This window comes from Lichenostomus cassidix, chromosome 5, assembly GCF_008360975.1.
Source record: "Lichenostomus cassidix isolate B80296 chromosome 5, HeHo_3.0, whole genome shotgun sequence".
In the NCBI taxonomy this organism is placed as follows: domain Eukaryota; kingdom Metazoa; phylum Chordata; class Aves; order Passeriformes; family Meliphagidae; genus Lichenostomus; species Lichenostomus cassidix.
The window spans coordinates 22674132-22699371 of record NC_139486.1 but is presented as its reverse complement, the minus strand read 5'-3'; the positions used below and the strand labels follow the sequence as shown (position 1 = coordinate 22699371).

The following is a 25240-nucleotide window of genomic DNA, read 5'->3' as shown; positions in this document are numbered from 1 at the left end:
CCACTGCTAGGATTTTTCCTGCTTGTAGCCCAGGGCAGTGGCCCATCCACTTCCTAGAGCAGGTCACTGCTTTCTTTATTCTCTTCTCTGTACGGTTATCTCTGTCCTTTGCATAGCTGTGTGCTGGGGCTCCTTCTGTGTGAACTGGGCTTCCTGACCCAGCTCCTTCCTCCACAAAGCAAAACTTGCTATGCTGTGTTTGGGTTGGACCTGTGATCGTGTCTATGTGTTTGTCTCAAACCCCACCAAGTTTCCCTGAGATACCAGCTCATCCCTCCCCCTTGAAATATCCATGCTTTCTTCAGACTTCTTCCTGGTCTCACTGTTTGCTTTCCCTCCTTTCCCTGGTTTCTGAGTTTTCTCGGAAGGAATCCCGTGCTCTGGCCTCCTCAGGCTGGAGTGTTGTGTTGTTGTTTTTCCTTTCGTCGCTATGGGCAGGGATTTCGAATACTGAGCCAAGGAGAGGGAGGGAAGAAGAGAGGCAGTGAAAGGAGGGACTACAAGGGGAGGGGTGAAGAAAGCCAGAGAAGAGAGAAAGCAAAGTGTTCAGGGGAGCAGGGTAAGGAAGAGATGGTGGAGAAATTAAATGGAGAAGGAGCATAGAGGGGATTGTGGAGAAAAAGAGTTTTGGATAAGTATCAGAAGAACTTTTACATCAGTTCTTTTATTAATTAATGCTGTTGCTGCAGACAATGATATCTGGAGGAAGGCAAGGAGCCCCCACCTCTCCCTGTCCCCAACCTTTCTGGGAGGTTATTCCAGGCAAAGAGATCCTTCAGAAAATGAACATTTAAGCCTAAAGCTGCTGGTAGGTGCCTAGGCTGCAGCAGGGAATATGTTAGATGGGAATCTGTCAGATAAGGAGAGAATGTGAAGTACAAAGACCCCCCCCCCAAAAAAAAAATTAGAGGACCTTCATTCAGCCTACTGAAAGTAGGAAGCCTGGGAGAGGACTGACATACGTTTTGGGAACAGGGAAGAAAGCAGAGTAGCTAAGGAAGCTTAAGACACTGCAGAGAAGCTAAATAATTGGTATACCAAAAAAGAAAAAGAGACAAATTCTTCTGACAGTGCATCTCAGTTGCTACAGAGGACGCACCCTCAGGCAGTGGGAACTCTAAAAGCAAGGCTGGTGTCTTAAGAAACAACAGTCCCCAGGACTGGGCACAAGTGCCTGAGGTGCAGAGTGCTAGAAAGTGACAACTGTGTGCAGCAATAGGGGAGGACAGAGGGAGCCAAGGAATTGCAGACTTAGGTCTTGTTTCCATCTCAGGTAAATTGTTAGATATTCATTAAGGATCTGCAAGCTCCCATATACATGATTGGCTACACTGCAGCAAGAAATTTACAGTTCGCTTTCTCTGCAAAGGAAAATCATACTCCTGGAGCTGCTAGAAGTTATGGAGTGTTTCCTGCTGTAGGAAATAACAGCAGGACGTGGATTTTCAGAAAGCTAGAAGCACTGTCTTTCACAGGAACTTCTTGATGAGGCTAAGTGGCCACAAGGTGATTTGTGCTGGCACGGCTGAAATACTGCAGAGAAGTAGAAACTGTAGGCCCTGAAGGCTCAGAGCAGTCTGCCTCTGGGAGCCATATAAGGGTGGCTTTATAGCAGAATGGAAACTAATCCAGACAATAGTGAGTCTGGGATAGACCTTGAGCTGGAATACACATTCAGCTGGAATACTCTGTATGCTTCTCATCACCCATGCTGGGGAAAATAGGGGAAATAAGGCAGATAAAGAAAGTTACTAAAAAATGAAACTCTGTCCACATGAGCAGGGATTGCAAGGAACACAACATGTCAGTTTACAGAGAAGATACATGGGGAAGGGATATGAATTAGATAGAACTGTAACTTTTTTAGGAAATACTGTATATTTCAAAGTTTAAGCCAATGCCTGACACAGATAAGAAGGAAATACGTTTCTGGAGAGGTTATTCCACAACTGTCCAACATAAAGATTATTTAACTTAAGGATCTGGCACTGTCAGAGACAAGTTCTTGCACAGCATTTGCCAGCCATGGTATCTAATCAGTCCTATTTTTATAAACAAGGGGATTAATCAGCCCATCAGCCTGTGTGGCACTGCCTGACCACTGTGATGGTGACTACTCAGACCTTAGCACTGCCACCAGCCCAGACACAGCTGCTTTCCTCCAGTGCCTTAGGGGCAATTTACCATCCTCTCACTCTACTACTTGTGTGATTTTTCTCTTTGCTTCCCAGCCCAGTTCTGCAAAATGACTGGAAGTAATGTTTTTTGAAAGTAAAATTGGACTAGAAATGAGTTAGGGTTTCATGAAGGGAACAGTTAAGTCAGAATTGAGTTGTGGCCACTGGGGATGGTATGACATGTAGCCAGAGGTGGCAGAATGGCAGCTACATCTTGTACCACCACCATCCTCTCCTGCAGGGTAAAGCTCTTGCTGCAGATAGATATTGTACTCTGGCTTACAGGAGTTTGAATGTGCAAGTCCTAGTTCACATCCTTCATTGAATGGTTTTCAGAATTGGCCATCAGGATTGCATACTAATACTGAAAACAAAGATCAAGGAAAAGGGAAGCAGATTCATGAGGATTTGGGTGATTAAAGTGTATGGGTAACAGGTGAAACGCACTGTTTCATGTAGCAAATGTTAGATGGCAAGTGTGGGAGCAAGGAGCAGGTCTGAGGAATCCCAGTTAGGCAGAGACACAGCACAGATCTCTCAGCCTCAGTGGGTGGGAGGGGATCATTAACCCTGTCAGTCTGCACAGAGAAGCAATGCCAGAGGGAATTTTACATGTAGAACATCAATGTGGCCTTATGTCTCCCAGACATGTCCCACATGCATGTTGTTGTGCTAGTCAGCCCTGAAGAGGTTACAGAAAGGAGGTGAACTGGGGTGGCTAACGTCCTGATTAGACTAAGAACATTGATTAATTTCAAGCACATAAAACTGTGCATGGATATGCAATGAAGATGTTCAAGTCTAGTGTATCATTGGCTTTCTTGGCCAAGAATGTCCCAGGGAGGTTATTGGGAGCTCATCTCCACTAAGTGGCATCAGGAGGGTACAGAGGGCAAGCAAAGGACTACCATTGCTGTGGTCTTAAATATGCTTTCAATCCATTTGGACAGGGCACATTAAATGTCGGGAACCCTCAGGAGCCTTGTCTGTGCTGTGAATCTTGTTGCTGTGCCATGGACAGTGCTGAGAAACCTGGCAAGAGGGACTAGTGCTAACACTGCCTCCCCTGCCTACCTTCAGAAGACAAGGGCAGCATCCACTCCTGCTGTGAGAGGGCCACCACACAATCCATAAGAGAGCAGTGAAAGAACAAGGGTGGCTGCGGAGCTGTCTTGTGGTGTCCTGGCCTAGGCCTAAATCCAGATGATGAGCTGCATGGTTTGTCTGTGTAGAGAAGGCACAGGAATGCATGCTGGCAGGGGAGAAGCAAAGACTTTTCCCAAGGACTGAGAGCAACTACTTTGCAGTCAAACTTCTGTGCTGGTGCAGCTCTGTTTTGCTCTAGAGTTCTCTCTGTTCCTGATAACTTTCTGGCCTCATGTTGTGTTGCAGGGGCTGTGTTTCCACATCCATGAGCCTTCACCTTCCACACACTTTATTTTGGACAAAACTATGCAAATCATCCCTTTCATCTGAAGAGAAAGCCATCTGCCAAGCAGCAAGGTACTGACAGCTTTTTATGTTCTGTGCAGTGGAACTTTTGCTTTTTTTTCTCCTGTCTCCATTGCAAATGCTGCCATTCACATTTGGCTAATTTGTCTTTGTCAGCACAAGTTTTCACACCAGCAGGAAGACTGACCAGCCCTGGTAGGGTCAGACGTGTTTATCTGCATCATTTGGCAAACAGACTGTTGTCGGTGACTTTTTTGTTCACTTTTACCCACTGAAGCCACAAATTCTCAATGAATTGTTACGCCTTTTCTAGCCAAAATGAACCTATCTGAAAAGTAAACATGTTTGGTGTTTACATGAGGCAAAACACAGCTTGGGAAAACAACAGTTCAAGCACAAGCAGATGCAAGAGCAAGGAAAATTCCCTTGTGTGACAAGAGTTCCCAAGTCAAGAAAGAATGATGCAAGTTTGTCCCTTTAAACATGTACGTAAGCACTGTCCCAAACAAGGATTGCTTCCCTGCAACTAGCTCTTCAATAGTTAAGTTAAGTAAATTGCAGTTAGGACTAACTTGGATTATTATAATAATGGAGGCTTAGCTGCCCTCAGGACCTGCTTCCCTGGGGAAGCAGGGAAGGAAAGAAATTGTAGGCTGCAAGGCTCTCTTCCCCCCTTCCCAGTCTTCTTCAGCAATCTTGAAATCAGTGCACTGCAAACGTGATGCAAGTGCCAGTCATATACAGACTGGTGGATATTGGATCCCTGCTCCCATCCTGTGGGGGCTGTTTGGGAGGGAAGGGGTCAGTACTCAAGGCTGGGGCAGTAGATGTCTATGTTGCAATGAGATCTCCCAGCTCTGCCCACTAGAGAAAGGGAAATGAAAAAGGGGGAAACAGTGGAAGACTGAGGAGGGAGAGCTCTGTCTTCCAGCCCCCAGTGGAGAAGGGGAAATGGCACTTTCCCACCTTCCCCAGGGTAGGGAAGGGCTGCAGGAGGAACCACGTGCTGGACTGGACCTTGCTCAACCAGGTCATCAGCGTCCTCTGAAATCCCCCTGGTTTGCCCTCTTCACTCAGGATGCAGCAGTTGTGAGGAAACTGCCGTGCCCTGAAGGCAACTTGTCTGATTTGCTAGAGAGAGATACTGTTTGCCAGCCACATTGGGATACGTGCAGCTTAAGGCACTAGAAAAGTCTGTCCTATCTGATGTAGGAATGTGAAGGAATGCATATGGGAAAAATATATCTCGGCTCACATTTCTCTTTTCCCCTCAAGATGAGATGCCAAGATTAAGGAAATAATGGGGTTGTATGCAAAAGTGTATAAAAAGTATTCTGCCTCTCTGAAAACAAAACAATCAAAAAGAACAACAGCATGAGAAGATTAGGAATGAAGATACATGTGCAGTATCCTGCCAAGCCAGGAAGTTGTCTATTTCTGTAGGACAACTTGGGCAAATTATATCCTATATTGAACACAGCATTTCTGGTCCCCTGTTGCTGCTCAGTCTCAGATTTCCCCAACTGAATTCTCTTTCTCTTGCTGAGATACAGATGAAGAGGACAAGGCTGAAAGTGCTGATGTTGAGACCTTGTGGATGATGAATAATATGAATCCTCAGTTGTGAAAAGAGATTAAACTGGTGAATGCTGAAAAGAAACAATGACTGACAAGCTGGGGAAAGGAAAACAAGGTAGGGTGGATGGTGCCTCTCTGTGCCGCTGGGTGGGTCAGAGGGGTGGCACTATCACTTAGCTGAGTAGTGCTGCTCAGCCCAGTGGTTTTGCTAATCACTCTTAGGATTTTGTCTTTCCAAAGAAAAAGGAGCCTTTCTGTCCTGAAATGCTTTAGGAGCAGCAGCCCTGGAGCATCCAGTACCTGGCAGGTTCGGCATGGTCCTCCAGTTGTGCAAAGCTTTGCTTCCCAGAACAGTTTGGTGGATGCAGGTGGGAAGAGGCCAATGTGAGTGAGAAAGAGGAAGGAGACAAACACAAATCAGTTATCAGGAAAGCCCCAGTCTGTCACCTGCTCCACCATCCCCATGTGACATCAAGGTGCTCGAGCAATGGGCAACATGAGTATGCCTGTGTCTCAGGCAATGTCCTCCCAGATGTCCCAGTGATAATAAGGGAAAAAACCAAAACAGCTGAGCAGAACCCCTCTGCTTCCTCCTGGTTACTCTCCATGGACTGGTTACTCAAGGGACTGGCGGAGCTGGGGCTGACAGCCCTTGACCCTTCCTTGTGTGAGGGAGACAGCGTTGTGTGTGGCATAAGCAGGTCAGGCTGGGGTAGGGATGAGATGAGAAGGATCTTGTCTCCTACTGGACAGTGGAGTGACCCTGCAGCCTACCCTGCCCCTGTGCCTTTGCTGTCCTGGGTGGGGTGGGCTTGCAGCTGGGGGACACTGGAGACTCTCTCTGGTCCTTTGCCTCCTTCTTCCGAGGCGCGGGACTGAGAAGCAGAGGCTCCGCACCAATCGGGCTGGCTCGGGCACTGCTGTGGCGGCACCGGGCCGTGTCGCAGGGGCTGTCCGGGACCGCGTTCTGGCGTGCGCCGGGGAAGGGGGGCGACGTGGAGCGGAGCAGAGGGTGTGTGGAGGGGCGCAAATAGGAGCGCGGGGAAGGCGCGCACCCGGCTGGGGGTGCGAAGTCCCGGGGCGCCGTGGTGCGGAGGGGTCAAGGGGTGCCGGAGCGTGCCGGGGATGCCGGCTGCGAGGGCAGAGGGTTGCCGAGAGGTGGCGGGTGCGGAGTCCCGGGGTGCAGGATGCGGACATGCCGGGCCGCGAGGCGCGGGTTGCCGCTCCGTGGGGTGCGGGATGCCGAGGTGCGGGATGTCGGGGTGCCTCGGCTGGTCCCACCCCTGCGCGGCGCTCCCCGCCCCGCGGCCCCGCTCCCCCGCCCTCCCTGACGTGTGGCGCTGGCAGCCCGGCCGGTTCCGCATTCCCGACCCCTCCCCGCAGCCCAGGGGCCGCTATATAACCGGGGCTGATGCAACCCACCCCGCCGCCTGCCACAGCCTGCGGGAGGCGCGCACCGGGGCGGCGGGCGGTGGCGAGCCAAGGCGCCCCGGCGGCGGCCGGCACCGACATCGGCACCCGGCGGGGCCCGGGGGTCGGGGCAGCGGCGGAGGCGGCGGGGCTGAGCCTGCAGCCCGCGCCCGGCCCCTACGGCCGGGCCCCGCGGGCACCTCTGCAGCCCGGTCGCCCTACACGGTGGGTGCGGGTGCGGGCGGGGGACGCACCGGGCGGGCCGGGATTGCGGCAGGGGGCGGGCAGCAGCGCGGGGCACCGCGGGGGTGGCGGACAGCGGCGGCGGGGGCTGAGGCAGGGGGCGCCCGGAGGAGCATCCCGGGATCCCGCGACAGCGGGCAGGGTGCTGCTCTCCTGGCGGTCGGGCGCACCGCGGAGATGCCGGGAGACCCTCCACGGGGGGCGGGCACAGCCGCACGGGCGGCTCAGAGCGGGGCTGCTACCCCCGCACCCGGCGACGCGCGGGGGCTGGGGCTGGCTCTGGGGGTGCCTGGCTCTGGGCTGCTGCTGCCGCACTGAGGAGCGGCGGGGAGCGGCCTCCCCCTGCTTTCGGGCGCTCACTGCCTCCGCTTCACCTGTCGGCCGGGCGCGCAGGTGAGGGGCGCGGACTCCCTGCGGCCGCCGGCCCGTGCCGGGCGCGCTGGTTGTCGCCAGCCGTGTCTCCAGCCTGGGAGGCCCGGGGAAGGAAAGGGGCCCTGGAGGTGCCCCCACCGCGCGGTCCCAAGTCCGCTTTAGCAGTCAGGCATGGAGTTGAATGGAAGTTGCATTCTTTTGCACGCTCTGCTCCAGGAGGCACTTTTCTTTTTTCCACGGAAGGGAAATAGGTTTGAGAGCAAATTGGGGGAAAGGAAGAAATACCAAGGGAGCAAGAGCCACATTATGTTTCCATTTTCCTTTAATGAAGGCCCTGTGGAGGTGTATTTGAAAACACAGGGTCTCCTATGCCTTCAAGGAGGGTGAGAACACTGTGCTGGCTGGTTCCAGAACCATATGCAGCGTATGGTGGCCAATGAAACGGGGCCTGGCTCGTTCTCTTGCTTGTCTTGGCAGCCTGCTCCATGGCTTGCATTACCAGCCCTGGAACACAACCACTGCCAAACTGTGAGTGTGTGCGTGTGTGTGTGTGTGTGTTTGGACTCCGAGAGCTCAGCAGAAGCAAATGCTTCTGCAGCTCAGACCAGGATTTTTTTAGCTGGTTTTAAGAAAACTTGCATAAAAACTCTGCCTGGAGGCTCTTGACAGAGTCTGCCCTGGGAATTTGTTGATGAAAACTTGTGTGAGGGCATCTGGGAATGCCAGTCTTTGGAGTTCAGATTCTTAGTATGAGTGCTAGCGATTTAAAAAGGCAAAAACTTGCCCATCTCTAGGGGATGAGTGTGTGGGTGCAGGAGCTGCCATCCACACCATTCCTGGGTCATGCAGTGATTGGCTGTCTCTGGAGTCTGTGGGATTAATATCTGCTGAGTTAGTGTGCAGATTATTGCCTCTGCCTCCTTGTTGAGACACCTATGGATGCTTTTCCTGCATCTTCACAGTTGAGTATTTCCCTCCTTACAGGATGCAGAGGTCTGTGTGCTACGTTCCTTGCCAAGGAAGAGTAAATACTCCCTCACACCTCTTGCCTCCTCCTGCCCTGTCCATCTGAGCAGTGTGTCCAACTGCTCAAGCAGCACTGAGCATCTGCTCTGTGGTCCTTCCCTGTGCTAGTGTTTGCTACTTCAGCTGCATTGCCTGGGCCAGGTACTTGGCAGCACACAATGTCTTGCGTGTGAAGCTGTAAGAGAGCTCTTTTCACTGCAGTGGCTGTTTGTAGTCGGCTTGGCCCCAAGAGCAGGGGAGGCAGAGCCATGGTGAGTGGCATGGACCCCTTGCCAGCATGTGTGTGTCCTGCAGTGCCAGTGCAGCAAGGAGGGGGCATTGCAAACCTGATGCCATCTGTCTTTGGCTGCATTTCTCTGTTGCTTAGACTGTCCAGAGTATCAATCCAAACATTGCAGGCTATTTTAACATGCAGCCAGGGACCTGAAGGCACATACGGGCCTGTCAGCTGAGCAGTGCTGTTGCAAACTAGCCAGAGCTGGTCTTTATATGGATTAGAGGTCTTTGTGGATCACCCTGGTATTCAGGGCATAATTTTGAGGAGTTGGGGGGGAGGGGGGGTGCCTCTCATCTCTGAGGCCATCCTTTGCCCCTGAGGGCAGAGCTTTGTGCTGGAGTAGGATTGTGTTCTTGAAGATTCTAGCCCTGACCACATGTGGTTATGTAAGGTCCTGGGTAATTTCAACAAGTCAGTTAGGCTGCAGCTCAGATGCTGAGGTTTTCTCAGACCAGGATATTCCTTCCTTCTCAAATCCCTTTGAGCTGCTTCAGGTACAAATAGGATAGCTTTTACCTTCCTGCTCGGTACTGCTGTCCAGTGGGTGGTGCAGCCACAAATAATTAATTGCAATCTTAATAATACTGTGATAATTAATGGCATTTTTTCCCAGTTATTCCAATTAACTCTTACAATAGAGGAGCCTTGCTATGGTAGGTACTGTACAAAACCCTGCTGTCACAGGTTGCTTGCAAGTCAATCGCTGCATTGCAGTGGTGGAAGCAGCTAAACTAGAGCTTTTTACTGCCCTGTGAAGTTACAGAGGAAAATGCTCTGGGAGAAAGGACTGTGAACTGACTGCTTTGCTAATGGCAAATGCGGATTATTTCTAAAGCTGAGGACTGGAGAACCAGTATCCACTCTCTGCATAAAAGGGATAAGAAGTCAAAGCATTAGACAGGCAGGTGTGGAGGCCTCATGGCGGGACTCAGTTGGATGAGGGGCTGCAAAATGGCATTTCTGGCAAGGAGATGCTGTCTGTTCTGGGCTGCCCCGTGGGCACAATGTAGGAAGCTTTGAGCTTCCCTGATGGAGAAAAGGAGGGAGGGCAGCAGAGCTCTCTGCATTCCTCTTTTTAGAACGCTTTTCATAGCCTTCTGTCTGTGAATGACTCGGATGTTCCTCCTGCCAGCTAGATGTGCAGGACTGAGCCAGAATGTTCCCACTCATGAAATAGGTTTAGAATTCCATCTCCTGAGGAACAGTTCTTCACAGCTCCTTCCTCTGTTCAGAATTGTGGCCCCCCCCACTCACTCTGTGAACTGAGGGTGGGAGGTTACATGTATGGGTGTTCACAAACCCTGCAACTCTTCTCCCATCACATGGGGTTGCCTGTGGGAGGAAAGGAACAGCAAGAATGGCAGCTTGGAGTGTCTGTGGGAAGGGCACAGATGCATCTTTTCACCTGCAAACCTAGAACCTGGTTGTAGGAGCTGTCTCTCCCTCCTGGGATGGAAATTGAGTGTGGAGGTACTACAGTAAGTAGTGAGATACCATACTGTCCTGCATTCTGAGGTGATGTGCTCCACTTCAGTGCACAGGCATGCTGTGACCATGCCTTTAACTGGTCTTTAAATAATGGGGCATTACTGTGATGCCATAAAACACTAAGTTATGTTAGGTCCTCGGTAAAGAGAGAGCATGCACATTTTTATCCCAGTGGGTGTCACTGCAGCTTTTCAGTATGCTACAGGTGGTGGGTTCCTTGGCATCAGCAGGTTCAGGAACTGAATGAATGAATAAACAGTGGCTGTTAAAGTCCATGTTTACCAGCGAAATTGCATGGGTATCTGAAAACACTGGTTACCCCCAAAGTGCTTGTCTGCTGCTGTGTTCTGATGTTTGGCAAGTAGCTTTGACTCTGATCACTGTGACACTTGGCACTGGCACAGCAAGTTACTACTTTTAACAGGGCAGAGCAGAAGAAACTAGACAGAAGATGAGATGACCTGCTGTAATGTGTTACTCAAAACTAGATCCATCTAAAGCAGATAGCTGTTGTGTAGCAATGGGAGGGTATCATATTTTAGACAGCAGAAGAAAACTGTAATTGCATGGCAAAGTACTTGTGGCACTGGGACTATGAGGTAGTGTCTTTTGGCCTTTATCATGCTTAATGTGGTGCTCACTGGGGCCTGAAACTCACTACCTTCTTCAGAGTGGAAGTGGAGGAAGGCCTTTTTCAGACCATCAGCACCCTACAGTCTTCTCAGACAGAAGAGTCTAGATGGAAAAAAGCAAGTGGCTCAGAGCTTCAGAGGAGTGATAGCCAACTGCCCTGTCTTTGTTTAGGAAGTTACATTCTTGGGGCATGAGAAGTTGGGTATGTCAGGAAAGGGCTTTCATATAAATCATCTTTCTGCTAATAGAAGGAACTAGATAGATTCAATGTATGACTTACAGACTGAGCTAACTTGATAGCCAGGAGCTAAAAAATAGTTTTAAAATGGCAATAAAGCCATAGTAGAACCTAAGGAACTGGAAGTTACTTCTCATATATGGTAGTGCTGTTTCTGATCTCCTAAGCAGAATTGTTATTCCCTGTTGGCCAGGAGCAGATGAAAGGCCAGTTGCTGTGACTTAGGTGCTCCAAGACAGTTCATACAAATGGCAATACTGTGTAAGTGCTAACACACTGATGAAGAGATCAAAGATTGCTTGTGTGGTGGCTTGCAGACTTTGGCAGTGTTCTGATGCTTGGCAGCTGACAAGTAATGGCAGACACCCAGGTCGAGCCTGGTGAGAGAATAGCAGGCAAGCATGGCCTTCATTCTGCAGGCAGCATGGAAAGGGCTGGTGGGACAGACTATGCCTTAGTGCGATGCTTAACATGGGCAAAAGGGAAACATGCTGGTAGGTATAGAGAGTGTCAGAATCTGCTGGCTGGCAATATTAGATGCTGGACTGGCTCTCCGAGCATCAGAAGGGTACTTGGATCAACCATTGCAGATGTCAGCACATGTAAAATAGCTTATATTGTAAGAAACTATGATTGTATTATGGACAGCAAAATTGAAAAGAAGGCTGCAAATAGCCCTCACTCTTGCCAAGGAAGCTGACACCAGAGATAAGGCAGTAATGGCAATTTAAATTGAAGTGTGACCGTCAGAGCCTGCTTTGAAATGTCATGATCCTCTCTGCAGGATGATGCTCTTAATGCAACAGTGGCAACTGCATGTGGTTTAAAAAGAAACAAACAGCGCCTCTGGATAAGTGAGGATATATAGGATGGTGGATACGAACTGAGGCAGTCTATGTGCAGGGAATTGAATGTATGATTTCAACACAGGTAGGCATTTCTGTGCCAGTTTTAGTCTGTGGGTAAGAATAGCAGTGAAGAGGTGGCAGGAGGGGTGTGAGTACAGGCTAGCAACCAGCGTACAAGCCCCCAGGGATACTGGGTTATGTGAATTATGCCTACGCACGTTAGATTTATGCTGTAACTGCTGTGCAAACATCAGCTTCTTTAAAAAAACAAACCCCAAACCAAAGAGTCCCCTGAAAAAGCAGCAACCAGATCAGTATGGGAAGAGAAAATAAAACAACCCAAAAAACCAGAAGAGAGAAAAAGCCCAAGAACATGAAGATTAGAACTGTAGCAGAAAGAATAGAAGGGTATGTGGAGACAGTGTCACCAAGGAAGCTGAGAAATTGTATGGGACAATAACTTGGTAAAGCTTCGTCCCTCTAGGTTGTGCGTTCCAGAAGTTTACAGACTCTGACAATAGGGGAAAAACTAAGAGTAAATGGGTACTGCCTGTAAGAAATATGAAATCAACCAGTGTCAGAGACGGCTGACTATAAGGACATAATTGGAGAATAAAGCACAGAAACACTTGAAACTGTTAGGAAAGACGCAGCAAAACCAAGGTGAGCAAAGAAAGCTATACTGTTCTTTGCTTTTTGGGGGTGAGACTGCTGATAAAATAACTGAGTTGACTGAAACCACAAGAAGAACAGTGCCAAAGCAAGGATGCAAAAGTTACTGCAATAATTAGGAGGGTTTACAGACATTTCGGCAAGAGGTCAAGTCTTCTGTTACAGCATTTTAACCAGAATAAGGGAGTGTAGAGGCAAAGCTAAGGAGATGCAAACTGAATTTTGACCAATGAAATCACGTGTTGACTAGATTTTTGCTGCAAAGATAGTTGCTGAAGAGAGCGTTGAATACCATAAGCTACTCATCATTGAACTGAAATTGTAAGAATGCCTTCTCTGTTTCACAGTTCTCTCTGGAGCATCTTGATATCATGGCTCAAAATGATGAATAGCATTGGTGCAGAAGGCAGAGTTATGGTGAATGTAAACTCAAGAAGCTGGTGTCATGCTGATCCAATGGTCATATGCAAGAGTGCACATTCTCTTTCCCCTCGCTGTGTTGCTGTTGGCTTCATTACTTGAAAAAGTCTAGCAGTTATAATGCATAGAAAGGAGTTGTGTGGTTCAAATGTAGGACACTAGAAAACGTAGTTTTTACTGAAGACACAACTTTTCCAAGCTTGTGTAAAGAGACGATGAAAGACCACCTGACATTGAGGGGAAAAAGGCTGTGTTATCAATCAATTTTGAAAAGAAAAAAAAATCTAATAAGAATCCCAACTAAAGCACTGTGATAGAAAGTGAAGGAATACAGAGGTGAGTTGGTTCATGTGCCTTAGAAATAGCAAACACTGCAAGGGAATATCCAGAAAGGAATTAAGAATTGGCAAGGCATCAGCTGTATTCACCCCATCCAGCAAGATGTGGTTGTTGAAAAGCTGCAACTTAAAGATCAAACTCAGATGCTGAACTTTAAACTTCTGCCCTACCATGTGAATGTGGTAAAGTATGCTGGAGCTACAGGTAGGCATGTCCATGTCTGCCAGGGTAATGGCCTTGGGAAGAAAACTGAAGTATTAAATAGAATTCCATGCTCTGGCTGTTTTAACGTGATCAAAGTGCAACTTCTCACCTCTGGCACTCACCAGAAAATAATGTGAAAGTATCTGGGACTTGGGATGAAAAGAAACTTGTGCTTACATTAGGAAGAAGCAAAGGAGTGGAATAAACTTGGTGTTTGTTCAAGTTTGACTCCCTCCAGTCAGAAGGAGTGGCAGTGGCTGGGGCTGAGGGCCATCAAGAACTGGGGAGATTATCTGTCACTGCATCCCTGCTCTGCAGAGAGGGATGACACCTTTCCTCATTCCTTTTTATTTTTATGGTTATAGCCCTGCTGGGAATGGTGTTATGTTCCTCTCCAAGGTCTATCTCAGTTTGACTGTTGGCAGTTCTCAATGTGCTCCTGAGTGTTCTGACCCCTGAGCAAGATGTCACTTGTAGAAGACACTCTTCCCCCCTTTCCACCTAGTTCTCAGCTCATCTTAATGTGCAGGTTTATGGTTTTCCAGAAGGCTCCTGGCACTTTGGTTTGATCAGCTTAAGATTTAGTTTACGCTGATGCAGGTGTGATCTGGGCTTTGGCAGTGCAGTCCCTGGATCCAGGATATATTTTTAGAGCATATTGGATACTGGGCCAGCCCCTTTACTCTGACCTGTGTTATGTTACACTGGTATGGAGGCTATTTCAAGGCATATTAAGCTACCAGATCAAAGATGCAGAAGGAAAAGATATACCAGAGGAAACACTGTTTTCTCCAATCTTTAGCCAGTTGTCCCCAGGGAGCTGCCCCAGGCTCAGGAATGCATGGGGGAGGATGGTGAGTGGTCAGATTGTCCCACAGTCTGAAGAATGGATTTCTCCTTGCTCCTTATTTCATAAATTGCAGTGACCCTACATTCAGTCTACCTGAGGACCTGGACTGTCTAGCCGGGGTGCTGTTATCTGCATGTCATGGTGAATGACAATTAAGCACTGCATTGCCAGTCAGTCAAGGGAGGGGATTGTCCTGCTCTGCACTGGGGCAGCCTAACCTTGAATACTGTGAGCAGTTTTGGGCACAATATAAAAAAGATATTAAGCCATTTAGAGAGCATCCAAAGGAGTGCCATGAGGATGGTGAAGGGCCTGGAGGGAAAGCTGTGCGAGGAATGGCCAAGGTCACTTGGTCTGTTCAGCCTGGAGAAGAGGAGACGGAGGGGAGACTTCATTGCAGTTACAGCTTCCTCAGGAGGGGAAAGTGGAGAGACAGGTACCAATCTCTTCATTCTTGTGACCAGTGACAGGACTGGAGGAAATGGCATGAAGCTGAGTCAGGGCAGCTTTAGGCTGGATATCAGGGAAAGGTTTTTCACCCAGAGTGTGGTTGAGCACTGGAACAGGCTCCCCAGGGAAGTGGTCACAGAACCAAGCCTGACATAGTTCAGTAAGTGTTTGGGTAACAGTCTAAGGCACATGGTGTGATTCTTAGGATGTCCTGTACAGGGCCAGGAGCTGGACTTGATGATCCTGATGGCTCACTCCAACTCAGCATATTCTGTGAATAAATTAAAAGCAAGTCTAGAATGGATTTTGGCATCCAGTGCTGGGCTCAAGTCAACTCTTAGCTTCAAGCCTGTGAAATGGTGGGTCAGGGCCCCAAATCAATCTGTGGGAGACTTCAATCAGATGCTTATATACTTTAGCTGCTGATTTTTTTTTTTAAATTTTTTTTTTTTTTTTTTTACTTAAGCTGTTCAAGCTGGGGATGGACATTTATGGGATTGCTGGTGAGGGGTGTGCAGCAGCTGGCCCAGGGTGCGCTGCTGTTGGCAGGTGTCTTCCTCAGTGCCACAGCATGTCTCCTTGATGGCAGCATCAGGGAAATGGCCAGCTCTGCAGTGTGTATGGCTATCCCAAAATGATAGACTGAATTTAACTCCACACAGCACTGTCCTGTGGCTGTATGTCCTGGGAAGAACCTCTGGAATCACATCCCCTTTGCCATGCCACCTCATTGACCTGGTGCTTCCCTGCTAGGGAACAATCTCTGAGGAAGATGGTAGGGATTTAGGCACAGTCCCTAAATAACTTGTATTCTCCTATTGGGAGTGCAGCCTAAGGGTGTGATGGTGCATGTTTCTGGAGGGGTGAAGCATCTTAGCCATGTGTAGGCCTGAAAGGAAGGGGGAAGGAGGTAGCAAGCAGCTGCAGAGCCCAGCTGCATTGGGCCTCGCTGGACACCATACAAGATGTCAGTGCAGATTCCAGTACTAGGTGTTAGCACAAGATTCCACTGCAGATGTGGAATTACAGTTGTACAGTTTAGAGATTGCTGTGGAAGAATCAATACTTCACGCCAGTTCAGGTCCTTGCAATCTCAAGGAGTTGACCTGTAGTCTTTTCTGCGGTCAAGTATCATTATCAAATATTTTCTCTTTCTTTTCTGTCACCAAATGGGCAAGAGTCCATTTCATCAGGTAGTATCACTTCACTTGAGGAGTTACTTGTCTGTCTTTCCCTGTCTTCTCCTTTTCATGCTTCAACGACCTTATGCAGATCATCTTCCCCCTGCCCAGCTTCTTGTCCCACAGCAGTGCTCCCAGCTCTGCTAAGCACTGTCTCACTCTCCGCTTCCTGGTCTCCTAAGGGATGACTGGAGCAGAGGGCTTCATTCCTACTTGCCACCTCTTTATGGTTTCGGTCTTGCTGCATTTGCTTTCCATGTTCTTTCTCAAGTCCTGTTGGTCACAGCTGACCAAACTCTGTCAGGGGACATCTCATGCTGACACCTAGACCTCTTCATTGGCAGATTAGACTGTATGACAGCTCACAGCTCATTGCAGTTTATAGGCACTCTCTGCTGCAAATCCTCCTGTCTTGTCACACCAGTACAGCTTGCACAGCACCCGTGCTGGAAGCTGTAGAGCTTGCATTAGCCTCTCTGCCCTTGACTAGCCTGTATGCTTGTTTTTCCTTCCCTTCTGCTGCTTATCTCTGGTTCCTTCACATTAACAAATATATTAAATAATCTCCTGGGTAAAAAGATGTGCCAGCACCAAGAAAACCGTAACTCCTCTGTTGTCATTATTAACCCTGTTCAGCCTGCTTCGACTGACTCCATTTGAGTGGGGCGGCTGGACCAGGTCATTTCCAGAGGACCCTCCCAGCCTCAACTGTTCTGTGACTCTGTGATCCAGCAGTTCTATTTCACATGCAGCTTTACTCAAGTTTTCAGCCTGGTACTGACATACATCTGTCACCCCAGGATGACAAGTGCTAAGCAGCTGTGGCAGTTGGCGTGGCAATGTATGTGCAAGTGAGTCTGCTGAGCACAACTGTACTGCCTGGGCCAAAAGTCAATATTGCCTGTTACCTGGTCTCTCAGCAGATGGGAGGAGATGCTTTGGAAACAGCAGAACAAGTGTATGTTATCCCTCATTTAATGCTCCTGCTTGCTCTGACACTTGGTGCTATGAGAGTTTCCCCAGCTGTTTGTTGAATCCTGCCTTATGACTGGTTCTCATGGTTGCAGGAAGCTGCACAGTGAGATTTTGGGTCCACTCCTTCAGCCTGTTTCTCTCTTGACATTGCTGGTTCTTATCCCTGCTGTGTTGGTGCATCCTGCACAGGGGCAGAAGCAGGTAGATGCCTGAAGGCTCCTACAGTGTGCTGGGGCTAGTCTGGCTGGGCAGAGCAAGGAAAGCAGTGCACACGCACTGGGATGTGTGGTTGAGTTGAACAAGCGGGGCAAATGGCTACTGTGTGTACAGAAGTTGACACTGCATGTTGTAAATAGGTAACTTCTGAGTGTCCCAGGCCAGTTACACAGCAGGGATGTACTTACATTGCAGCCAAAAACCATTTGCTCCCATGGCTTTTGGACTGATGTAACAGCTCCAGTTACATGGACTTCCCATTTTAGGTTTAGTTTTTTTATCTCTTTGGTGCTTGTTCTTCATATTTATTGATAATTGCCTTTCTCCTCCCTATAACTGACTTGCTGAAGTTTGCCCCTGATCCCATTCTTACTTATACTGCAGCTTTTTCCTTTTTTTTTTTTTCTTTCATGGTAGAAGAAGCCTTTTGAGCCTTGTGCCATTTCCCTTCCTCTCCAGCCTTTGTTTCCTCATGCCTGTGCTGGGAGATGTTTGTAGAGTGGCAGATTTTTTTCTTGCGGTTTTATCCGTGGTCTTTTTCTGTACTGTGTCCCAGCCCTGACCAGTGGGCTGAGCCTGCCCAAAAGAAATCCATCCTAGGGCATATAACGGTCCTCTTTGTGCCATTTTCTTCTTGTACTAATAATCTACACATTAATTAATCAATCAATCAAGACTCAGTTAAGAGCAAACCTTGACCTGCTGTACTCCAGAAAAAGGTGTCCATGGGATCATGTCACTGTCATTGCAGCCAGCTCCTGTTCTTCTGGTGCTTTGCCTCTCAGGTCTCTTCCTTATCTACACCCCAGTAGCCTATTCTTCCTAGCAGGACTCATACATTTTCGCTTCTATCATACAGATTCTTCTTATTGTCTGTCTTTGCCCTTCCTGGGGGAAAATGTCTGCCTTCCTTGATTCGTACCCTCTTAGGTGATGGGACTGTAGCATGAGTTTGGTGTGTGCTGTGTCATGAGGCCCTGTAGCTGGGTTGTAATGGGATGTCTCACTCCCCCTCCAGCCTACGAAGCTGTTTCCCCTGCTATGATGCCAGGGCAGATCCCTGACCCGTCGCTGACGGCTGGCGCGCTGCCTGGGCTCGGCCCCTTGACAGGACTGCCTGGCACAGCCCTGACTGCCGAGGAGCTGAAGTGCGCCGACATCCGCAACATCGGGGCCATGATCTCACCACTCCACTTCCTGGAGGTGAAGCTTGGGAAGAGACCCCAGCCTGTCAAAAGCGAGGTGAGTATTGGGGGCTGCTGGCTGCAGGCAGCCCTGTAGGGCTGTTGTCTGCACCTGTCTGGGTTTCCCTTCTGCCTATGCTTGGCTGCCCTATCAGGGTGGCCAGCAGTGTGTTTATAAGCTTGTCAGCTGTCTGTTTGGTGATGTGTGTGTTGGCAGCTGCTCCACTAGCTGTCTTTTCCCCCTGCCTGACTTTCTGTCTCTGGCTGGCAGTGGTGGCCTCAGTGTCCCAGACCTGACTGGGCCCATGCAGCCAGCTGAACTCAAACCCTGCCTGTGGAGTGGGGTCACCAGACGCAGCCAACATGTCCCTAGGTTGGGACATGCACCCAGCGCAGAAGTTACACAACCTGTCACCTGTGTCAACAAGCCCTTGGTGCTTCTGGCATTGGTGTTGCCTCTCCATTGGGGATGAGGTGTGTGGACAAGTGGTGTGGAGCAGTGACTCAGCCTGTGCCAGAAGTGCTGCTGGCTGGGAGCTGCTCCTGTCCCATTGCTTGGGGTAGGCCCTGGCTTCACCTCGAGTCTCCTGGGAGAGGGAAGGTGGGTAGTTTCTGCTTAGTAATTTCAGGCTGCTGTGTCAGAACTGGCTGAGGGGACTAGGGATGTGCTTGGACAGTGTTTTCCTTGTATGGCTGTCCCATGTGTTGGTTGTCCAGTGTTTGACTCTGGCTGTACTGGTGGTGAGTGTTTGCACCTCCTACTGCCTGCAGATGGAGTTGGGAACCCACCATTTCGGAGGTCCCATGTTGGTGAGGGTGGTGGCTGCTGTCAGAAGGTCTGATAAACAGCCTTCTGAACAGAGCATTTGCTCCTGTGTGAGGTTACCTCAGATGATGCCTTGTGAGGATGGGGTGATGTGTGGTCTCTGGAAGCATTAGCAAGGAGGTACTAGATGATGTGAAAAGCTGCCTGTGATGGGCTGTGAGCTGAAGACCATAAAACATGCAGTTCCAGGGAGTAACCCACTCTCCAAATGGTGCTGATATGGGATTTAACCCAATTCTTTTGGCAGAAGCTCAACAGCAGCCAGGCCCACCTGTGCAGAGCATCCCTGTTCTTTCCCTCCACCTCTTGAAGTGGACTCCTGCAGGTAAAACTGATATGATGTAGTCCATCTGATCACCTTGCACAGGAGCTCTGTGGCCAAGAGAGTGTCCAGTCAGCTTGTGCACCCTGGAGATTGCCTGGGAAGGACTAGGCAGCTCTACAATGGCAGGAGCTGAGGCTAGGATACTGTGGGAGGCCATTGTAAGGCCCTGGGGGATGCTAATGGCTTTGATTCCTCTATGGGCAAAGCAGTCATTCATGGATTTGCAGCCGAAGCCAAATTCTCTTCCAAGCTCTTGGCCTGGGTGTCATGCAGCAAATGGGCTGCAATGCCTGCCTTGCTTCATGGGTTGGGGAAGAAAGAGGGTGACTCTGTGGCTATGCTGTCTTCCTGGGCCCAGCTCCTTTCCTGGGGCATCTCAGGCACTTCCAAGCTGGCTCTGCAAAAGCTGCTTTTGCTTTTTTAGGGCATGGGTATGTGATGTCACTGGCGTCTGTGTAACAGGGACAGGGCAGTTCTGCCCCACAGCAGAACTGGAATTGCTGAGTGTCCTCTGAGCCAGCTGTTGAGACACCATGTGGAGGAAAGATAAGAGGAAATCCACTGGCAGCCCCTGCACAGCTACCTTCCATGCAGCTGGTTCCTCCCCTGCCTGGCCTGTGAAGCTGAGGAGTTGTAGACAGCAAATGGAGCTGCCCTTGGCAAGGCTTTGCAGCAAAAGCCTGAGGGAGCTGAAGCAGTAGCAGCTTATCCCATGAGTAGCCAAGAAGCTGCCCACGCATAATTTTGCAATACAGTCTGCAGCTGCTTTCCTCTTGCAGGGAGCTGGAGCCCAGGAATGCTGGGTGCTGGCATGCCACTCTGTGTGGTGCCTGGGAGGACAGGCTGCTCCCCATGAGTGCAGGCCAGGCAGATCTCTCTGCTCTGCTGGGGTCACCAGTGTCTCCTGACATTGAGGTGTTTGTGCCTGGGGACACACACAAAACCCACACAGTGGGTGTTGGGTGCTGGCTTCTCTGCAGGATGATCAACAGTTCCACTGGGAAAACTGCTTTCCTCTTGGGGCAGCTGTAGACAGGTGCTGCCAGGCTCCTCCAACACTGAATGCTGTCTGGGGTGCTCCCTCCGGGTCAGAGCCCTGCTCTTCAGGCAGATGATCACCTCAGTCTCTGAGCCTGCTGCCTGTAGCAATTCAGGAGGCATCCCCTGACCTTCTACCCACAGGGATCCCCTGGAGATCAACTGCTGAGATAGGCTATTGGGTGTTACATCATCACTGTCCCTTGTGCCTCTCAATAACATCCTAACTCTCAGCACCAGGGCCATGTCACCTTTGTGAACTAAAATAAAGCAGAAGCAGACGGGGAAAACCTTCTTTCTTGAAGAGAACTTCTCTGCCCTGAGAATTTGTGGATTCTGCATCCCTGGGAATGTTCAAGACCAGGCTGGATGGGGCTTTCAGCAACTGCTCTACTGGAAGGTGTCCCTGCCAGTGGCAGGGGTGTTGGAACTAGGTGATCTTTAAGGCCTCTTCCAAACCAAACCTTTCTATATTTCTATGAAGCTACAGAAGCTGTGGTCAAAAAGCAGAGCTAAGAAGTCAAGATACTTCTCTCTGTGCAGAGCCACCTTCCTTGAGCATCTGTACTCCATCTGAAGGACAGACCTTTGGTGGGCCCTCTGTGGGGTGGAGTTGGGGTCAGAGACAGGTCACTTACTCTATAATTCTGGTTGAATGGACCAATAGGGCATGGAAATGTCAGGCAGTTCCCAGGGCTGGTACAGTTGCTGGTTGCTCTTTCAGGTCCTGTTACACCCCAGCATGTACTTTTGCAGCGAGGTTTAGGGGTTGTTTTTGAGCTTTGGAGCTGTGACCACATGTTAGCTCTCTGCACCCTCCTAGTAATCTTGAACTAAAAGGCCAAGAGCTGTCATAGGGGTAGATGAGTGGTTGGTAAATGTCCATCTCCTCTTAATTTCTGACAGGAAATTTTTTAAGAGCTAGCAGTGGAATGTAGAGTTAGAGCCTTCCTGATCACTTCTGCTAATACCTGTCACATCTAAGTTAAGTGGGTGCAGAAAGCTGTCAATTTCTGACTGGACTTGGGGGTATCAATGCAGTTCCCATCTTTGCTCTCCCAAGTGTGGTACATTGGTGCTCCATAACACTGCCTTGGCAAAGGAGTGGTGGCAGCCTGGCATTATGGAAGTCTGTGCATAGCTTGTGCTGGCTTTGCCTAATATTTTAGCCCCAGCTAAAATGGCAACTTTGATGTAAAGCTTGGAAAGTAAGGTAGAGAAGATGCAAAGCCTATTAGTGCTATGAAGCTTGGATGTTGCCTTTTACAACATGCCACGTGCTGTGTACTGGGCATGTAGCTTACTTAAGCTACCCCTTCACTCTAACTTTGCTGAGTCCATGTTTTGTCCAGTCTTTGTGCATCACATTGTAGTGTCTTGATTAGTGGGTTTTGGATTTGGTGACTGTTAGCAGTGTGCACAGTTTACTGTGGATGATGGCACATGCAGACTTCATTACCATCAGGTACTACTGGTGCACCTATATGTGGGGTGATCTGGTGGCCATCAGGTACCAGTCAATAGGAATGAGGCAGTTCAGACTGACACATCAAATTTTAGAGTCCTAGGCCAAATATGGGTGAAAGCACTGGTGACCTTTTCTTCTCTATCCATGCTACAAAGTATAAACTGACTTCACAGGGCTTTCCAGCATTCAGATTTGTCTTGAAGGAGCTAGTTTTGGTTCTTGGATGTAGGCATGCCATAGACCATTTACACAGGCTTTGTAGCATATATCCATAAATACCTTGATTATGGGTTTCCAGCCCATAGGGCTTATTGGCCTGGCCTGTGTGGTTTGAGTCAGAGAGCACAGAGAACTGAGTCATGGTGAGCAGTGCAGGCGCTGCTGTGTCCTGCCTCCTTACAGGGGACGCAGGACCTATCCCCAGCTTACTGTGGTGGCCCTGTAACTCAGGCAATGCTGAAGCTGCAGCAAACAGGCCCAGGTACTGAAATGGGGCAAGCCCAGCTGGAGTATCTTTTGGGATTTTCTGCCTCTCGTCCTTGGCTGTGTGTGTGATGCTTTCAATGTCTGTGCTCACAGAGCTGTGCCTGTAGATGTCTGTGTGACAAACTGCCCTTGTTGCTGGGAAGGGGCTCTATTCTCCATCTCTGCCCTCTCTCAGGGCGGGAGCAGCCCTGTGAAGGGTTGTCTCTCTCCTGCCAGCCATGTCCTCAGCTGTGGGTACAGGTCTCCCTCTGTGTTCCCACAAAGTGGAGTTAGAGGCTGTAGCAGCAGCACACCTGGTTCCTGATGAGGATTAAATCATGTTGCTGATGGCCCATGACTGGGTGGCTGCCACATTGCCCTGCCATGGGTGGGGCTGCCAGGTGCTCACCCCTACCTCCTGCCCTGACCCACACCTGCTGGCTCTGATCTGGGTTTCTCTGTCTTCTTGTAGCTGGATGAGGAAGAAGAGAGAAGGAAAAGGCGCCGGGAGAAAAACAAAGTAGCAGCAGCACGATGTCGTAACAAGAAGAAGGAGAGGACTGAGTTCCTGCAGCGGGTGGGTGCCCCAATCTGTCCCAGGGCACAGCAGGGACCTCCCTAGAGTGGTGCTCCAGCTGCAGGCAGCATTGCCTCCTGAACTGTCCCTTGCCTCCCCTTGCTCCAGTGCCCTTATCTTGGAAAATTCAGTCCCCCTTTTTCATGAGGCTGTGAACGTGGTGGCCATGTACATGCCCAGGCAGAGCTTACCTGTGCTACCAGGGCTGGAGGTGGGCTCTGGGCTTGGGGTGAGAGAGGAATGATAATGTCTCTGTCTCAGTGCTGGAGCAGGAGCACCCATATGAGTGTGGCACAGGACAGGTGCTGGCCCCTTTACCAAAGTCCTAAAGATTTTCCCACTCAGAGGCCAGATGCCCACTCACCTGTGACCCCAAGGCAGAAAAACTGTCACAGCACCTTGCTGCTTTTCTGCAAAGAGTGGTGAGACATGGGCAGATGACACAGCATGGGACAAGGAGTCATTTCACAAGGGCAGATCCTTACAGATGGAGTAGGTGAAAACTTAAACATGGGTTTGTTCCCAAGCACCTCACCAGACCACAGAAAGCATCCAGGCAGAGGTTTTGCTGTGGTGCAGCAGAGGCCTGCCCCAGGTGGTGGCTGTGTGTTTCCCTGTGGTGGCACACATGGCAGCAGGGCTGGGGATGAACTGCCTGGAGGGATGTGGTGCCTTGGCAGGTCTTCAATCTGCTCCCGTGCTGCAGGGGCTGAGGGGCAGCACTGAGCAGAGGTGACTTGTTGGCCAAATTGTTTCTTGTATCTTGTCCTGCTAGATAAAGTCACATGCGGTTGTGTTCCTGTCCTGCTAGGAGTCTGAGCGTCTAGAGCTCATGAATGCTGAGCTGAAGGCCCAGATAGAAGAGCTGAAACAGGAGAGGCAGCAGCTCATCCTGATGCTGAACCGGCACCGTCCCACCTGCATCGTGCGGACAGACAGCATCAAGACGCCCGAGAGTGAAGCCAACCCACTGCTGGAGCAGCTAGAGAAGAAGTGAAGGTGGCACTGGGCCAGGAGGAGGAGACAGTGGTGCAGGGTCTTCCAGGGTCTCTAATGTATGTACTGTACGAAGAACTGTGCACCCAGGCCTGGTGCAGCCAGGACCCAGTGGGCTTCCTTGGGAACTATGAACCAAACATGGGAACAGAGAAGATCAGGAACCTGCCAACCATGTACTCTGAGGCTGAACCTGGGAGCAGTGCTGGTGGTGCCAGTGAGGGCACCCTCCCTGTGATACCTCATCACAGCCCTTCAGCCTGCTCTCTGCCCTGGGACCCATGATGCCACAGCATGTCCTGCAAGGACCACGCAGCCGTAGGTGGCAGGGGCTGCAGGCTGAGGAGCGGCTGCTGTGTGGTGCCCACCAGCACCCTGCCCAGAGGCTGCCGCTGCTCCTGGTGCATGCTCCGGAGGGAAACCCAAACCCAAGAACCACAAACACTTGATGCAGCCCCGTCTGGTGGGCAGGCCTGTCGGGGCTCGGTGGCGCAGGCGCCCCCCACAAGCACACTCAGTATAATGTTTACAGCCCAGCTGTCCGTGTCGGCCGTGCTTTTGAATGCACATTTTTACTCTTTTTTAAAGTATTTTTTACAAAGTTTTTATACAGTGATCTCTATATGGATTTATATAATCACTAGATGTGATCCCATAGAAATGTATGTTATAATGATCTGTTTGTTACAAACACATATGCCACAGTTATCTCCATTGTGTTTCTTGTCTGGTAGCATCCAGCTCCTTTCCTGGCATGCTGGGAAGGGGACCAAAGCTGCCCTCTGCAGTGGTGTCACTACCCTCTCCATCCATGTATGTCCTTCATAATATTCAGTTCTGTATCTCTCAGTAAATGTTAACTTTGCTTATGCTGTCCTCCTGTAGCTCTGTTTGGGTTAGCACTGTGTCAGCATCTGCCAGGGCTGAACAGGCCAGGTGTGTTCCTGGCTGAGTGGGATGGTAGAGCAGATCCCAGAGCTGTTTTTGGTGATTGTGTTAGCAGCTGTGGGCCAGGAGAGCTCACCCTAGAAAAGCTGGGAACCTTGGAGGCAGCTCTGACTGTTGCCAAGCAAGAAGCGGCTCAACACTGCACCAAAGAGGATAGGCAGACAGGGCTTGCCAGCTCAGGTGAGGGAGGGAGGCAGAGGGATACCATCTCATCCTTAATTGGTCCTTCTTGTTTCAGTCCCACATACAGCAGTTTGAGCTCATTTCAGGGATAAGAAAGAGACAGGGGAGCCATCACGGTATCCTTGTGGTGGTGATCCCTTTATGTGCCTCTGTGTTTCCTTCTGTCCAGACCATGGAGCTT

At 49.9% G+C, this 25240-nt stretch overlaps 2 protein-coding genes across 3 annotated transcripts in view; both read left to right on the top strand.

Annotated features, from left to right (window-relative positions):
- The first annotated feature begins 5197 nt into the window (after positions 1 to 5197).
- On the top strand, positions 5198 to 24797 carry JDP2 (Jun dimerization protein 2). Of its 2 annotated transcripts, none has more exons than XM_085061743.1 (4): positions 5198 to 5322; positions 18068 to 18291; positions 22828 to 22932; positions 23744 to 24797. In XM_085061743.1, the coding sequence occupies exons 1-4, from the start codon at positions 5292 to 5294 to the stop codon at positions 23927 to 23929; spliced, it is 546 nt and encodes a 181-aa protein (XP_084917869.1). In that variant the 5' UTR covers positions 5198 to 5291; the 3' UTR covers positions 23930 to 24797. The 2 variants fall into 2 exon arrangements, with proteins under 2 accessions (XP_084917869.1, XP_084917870.1); XM_085061744.1 differs by lacking the exon at positions 5198 to 5322 and adding an exon at positions 6700 to 6842.
- Positions 6734 to 25240, top strand: part of BATF (basic leucine zipper ATF-like transcription factor) — a 38234-nt gene continuing 19727 nt past the window's right edge. The window contains exon 1 of the mRNA XM_085061745.1: positions 6734 to 6842. The gene's annotated coding sequence lies outside the window, so the exon portion shown is untranslated. The remainder of the gene's footprint in view (positions 6843 to 25240) is intronic.

Excerpts from the sequence above, each read along its gene's own strand:
- JDP2 (XM_085061743.1), top strand. The coding sequence starts at position 5,292 with ATGACTGACAAGCTGGGGAAAGGAAAACAAG. Across the intron at positions 5,323-18,067 it reads GCTGGGGAAAGGAAAACAAG|CCTACGAAGCTGTTTCCCCT; the intron begins GTAGGGTGGATG and ends CTCCCCCTCCAG. Across the intron at positions 22,933-23,743 it reads GGACTGAGTTCCTGCAGCGG|GAGTCTGAGCGTCTAGAGCT; the intron begins GTGGGTGCCCCA and ends CTGTCCTGCTAG.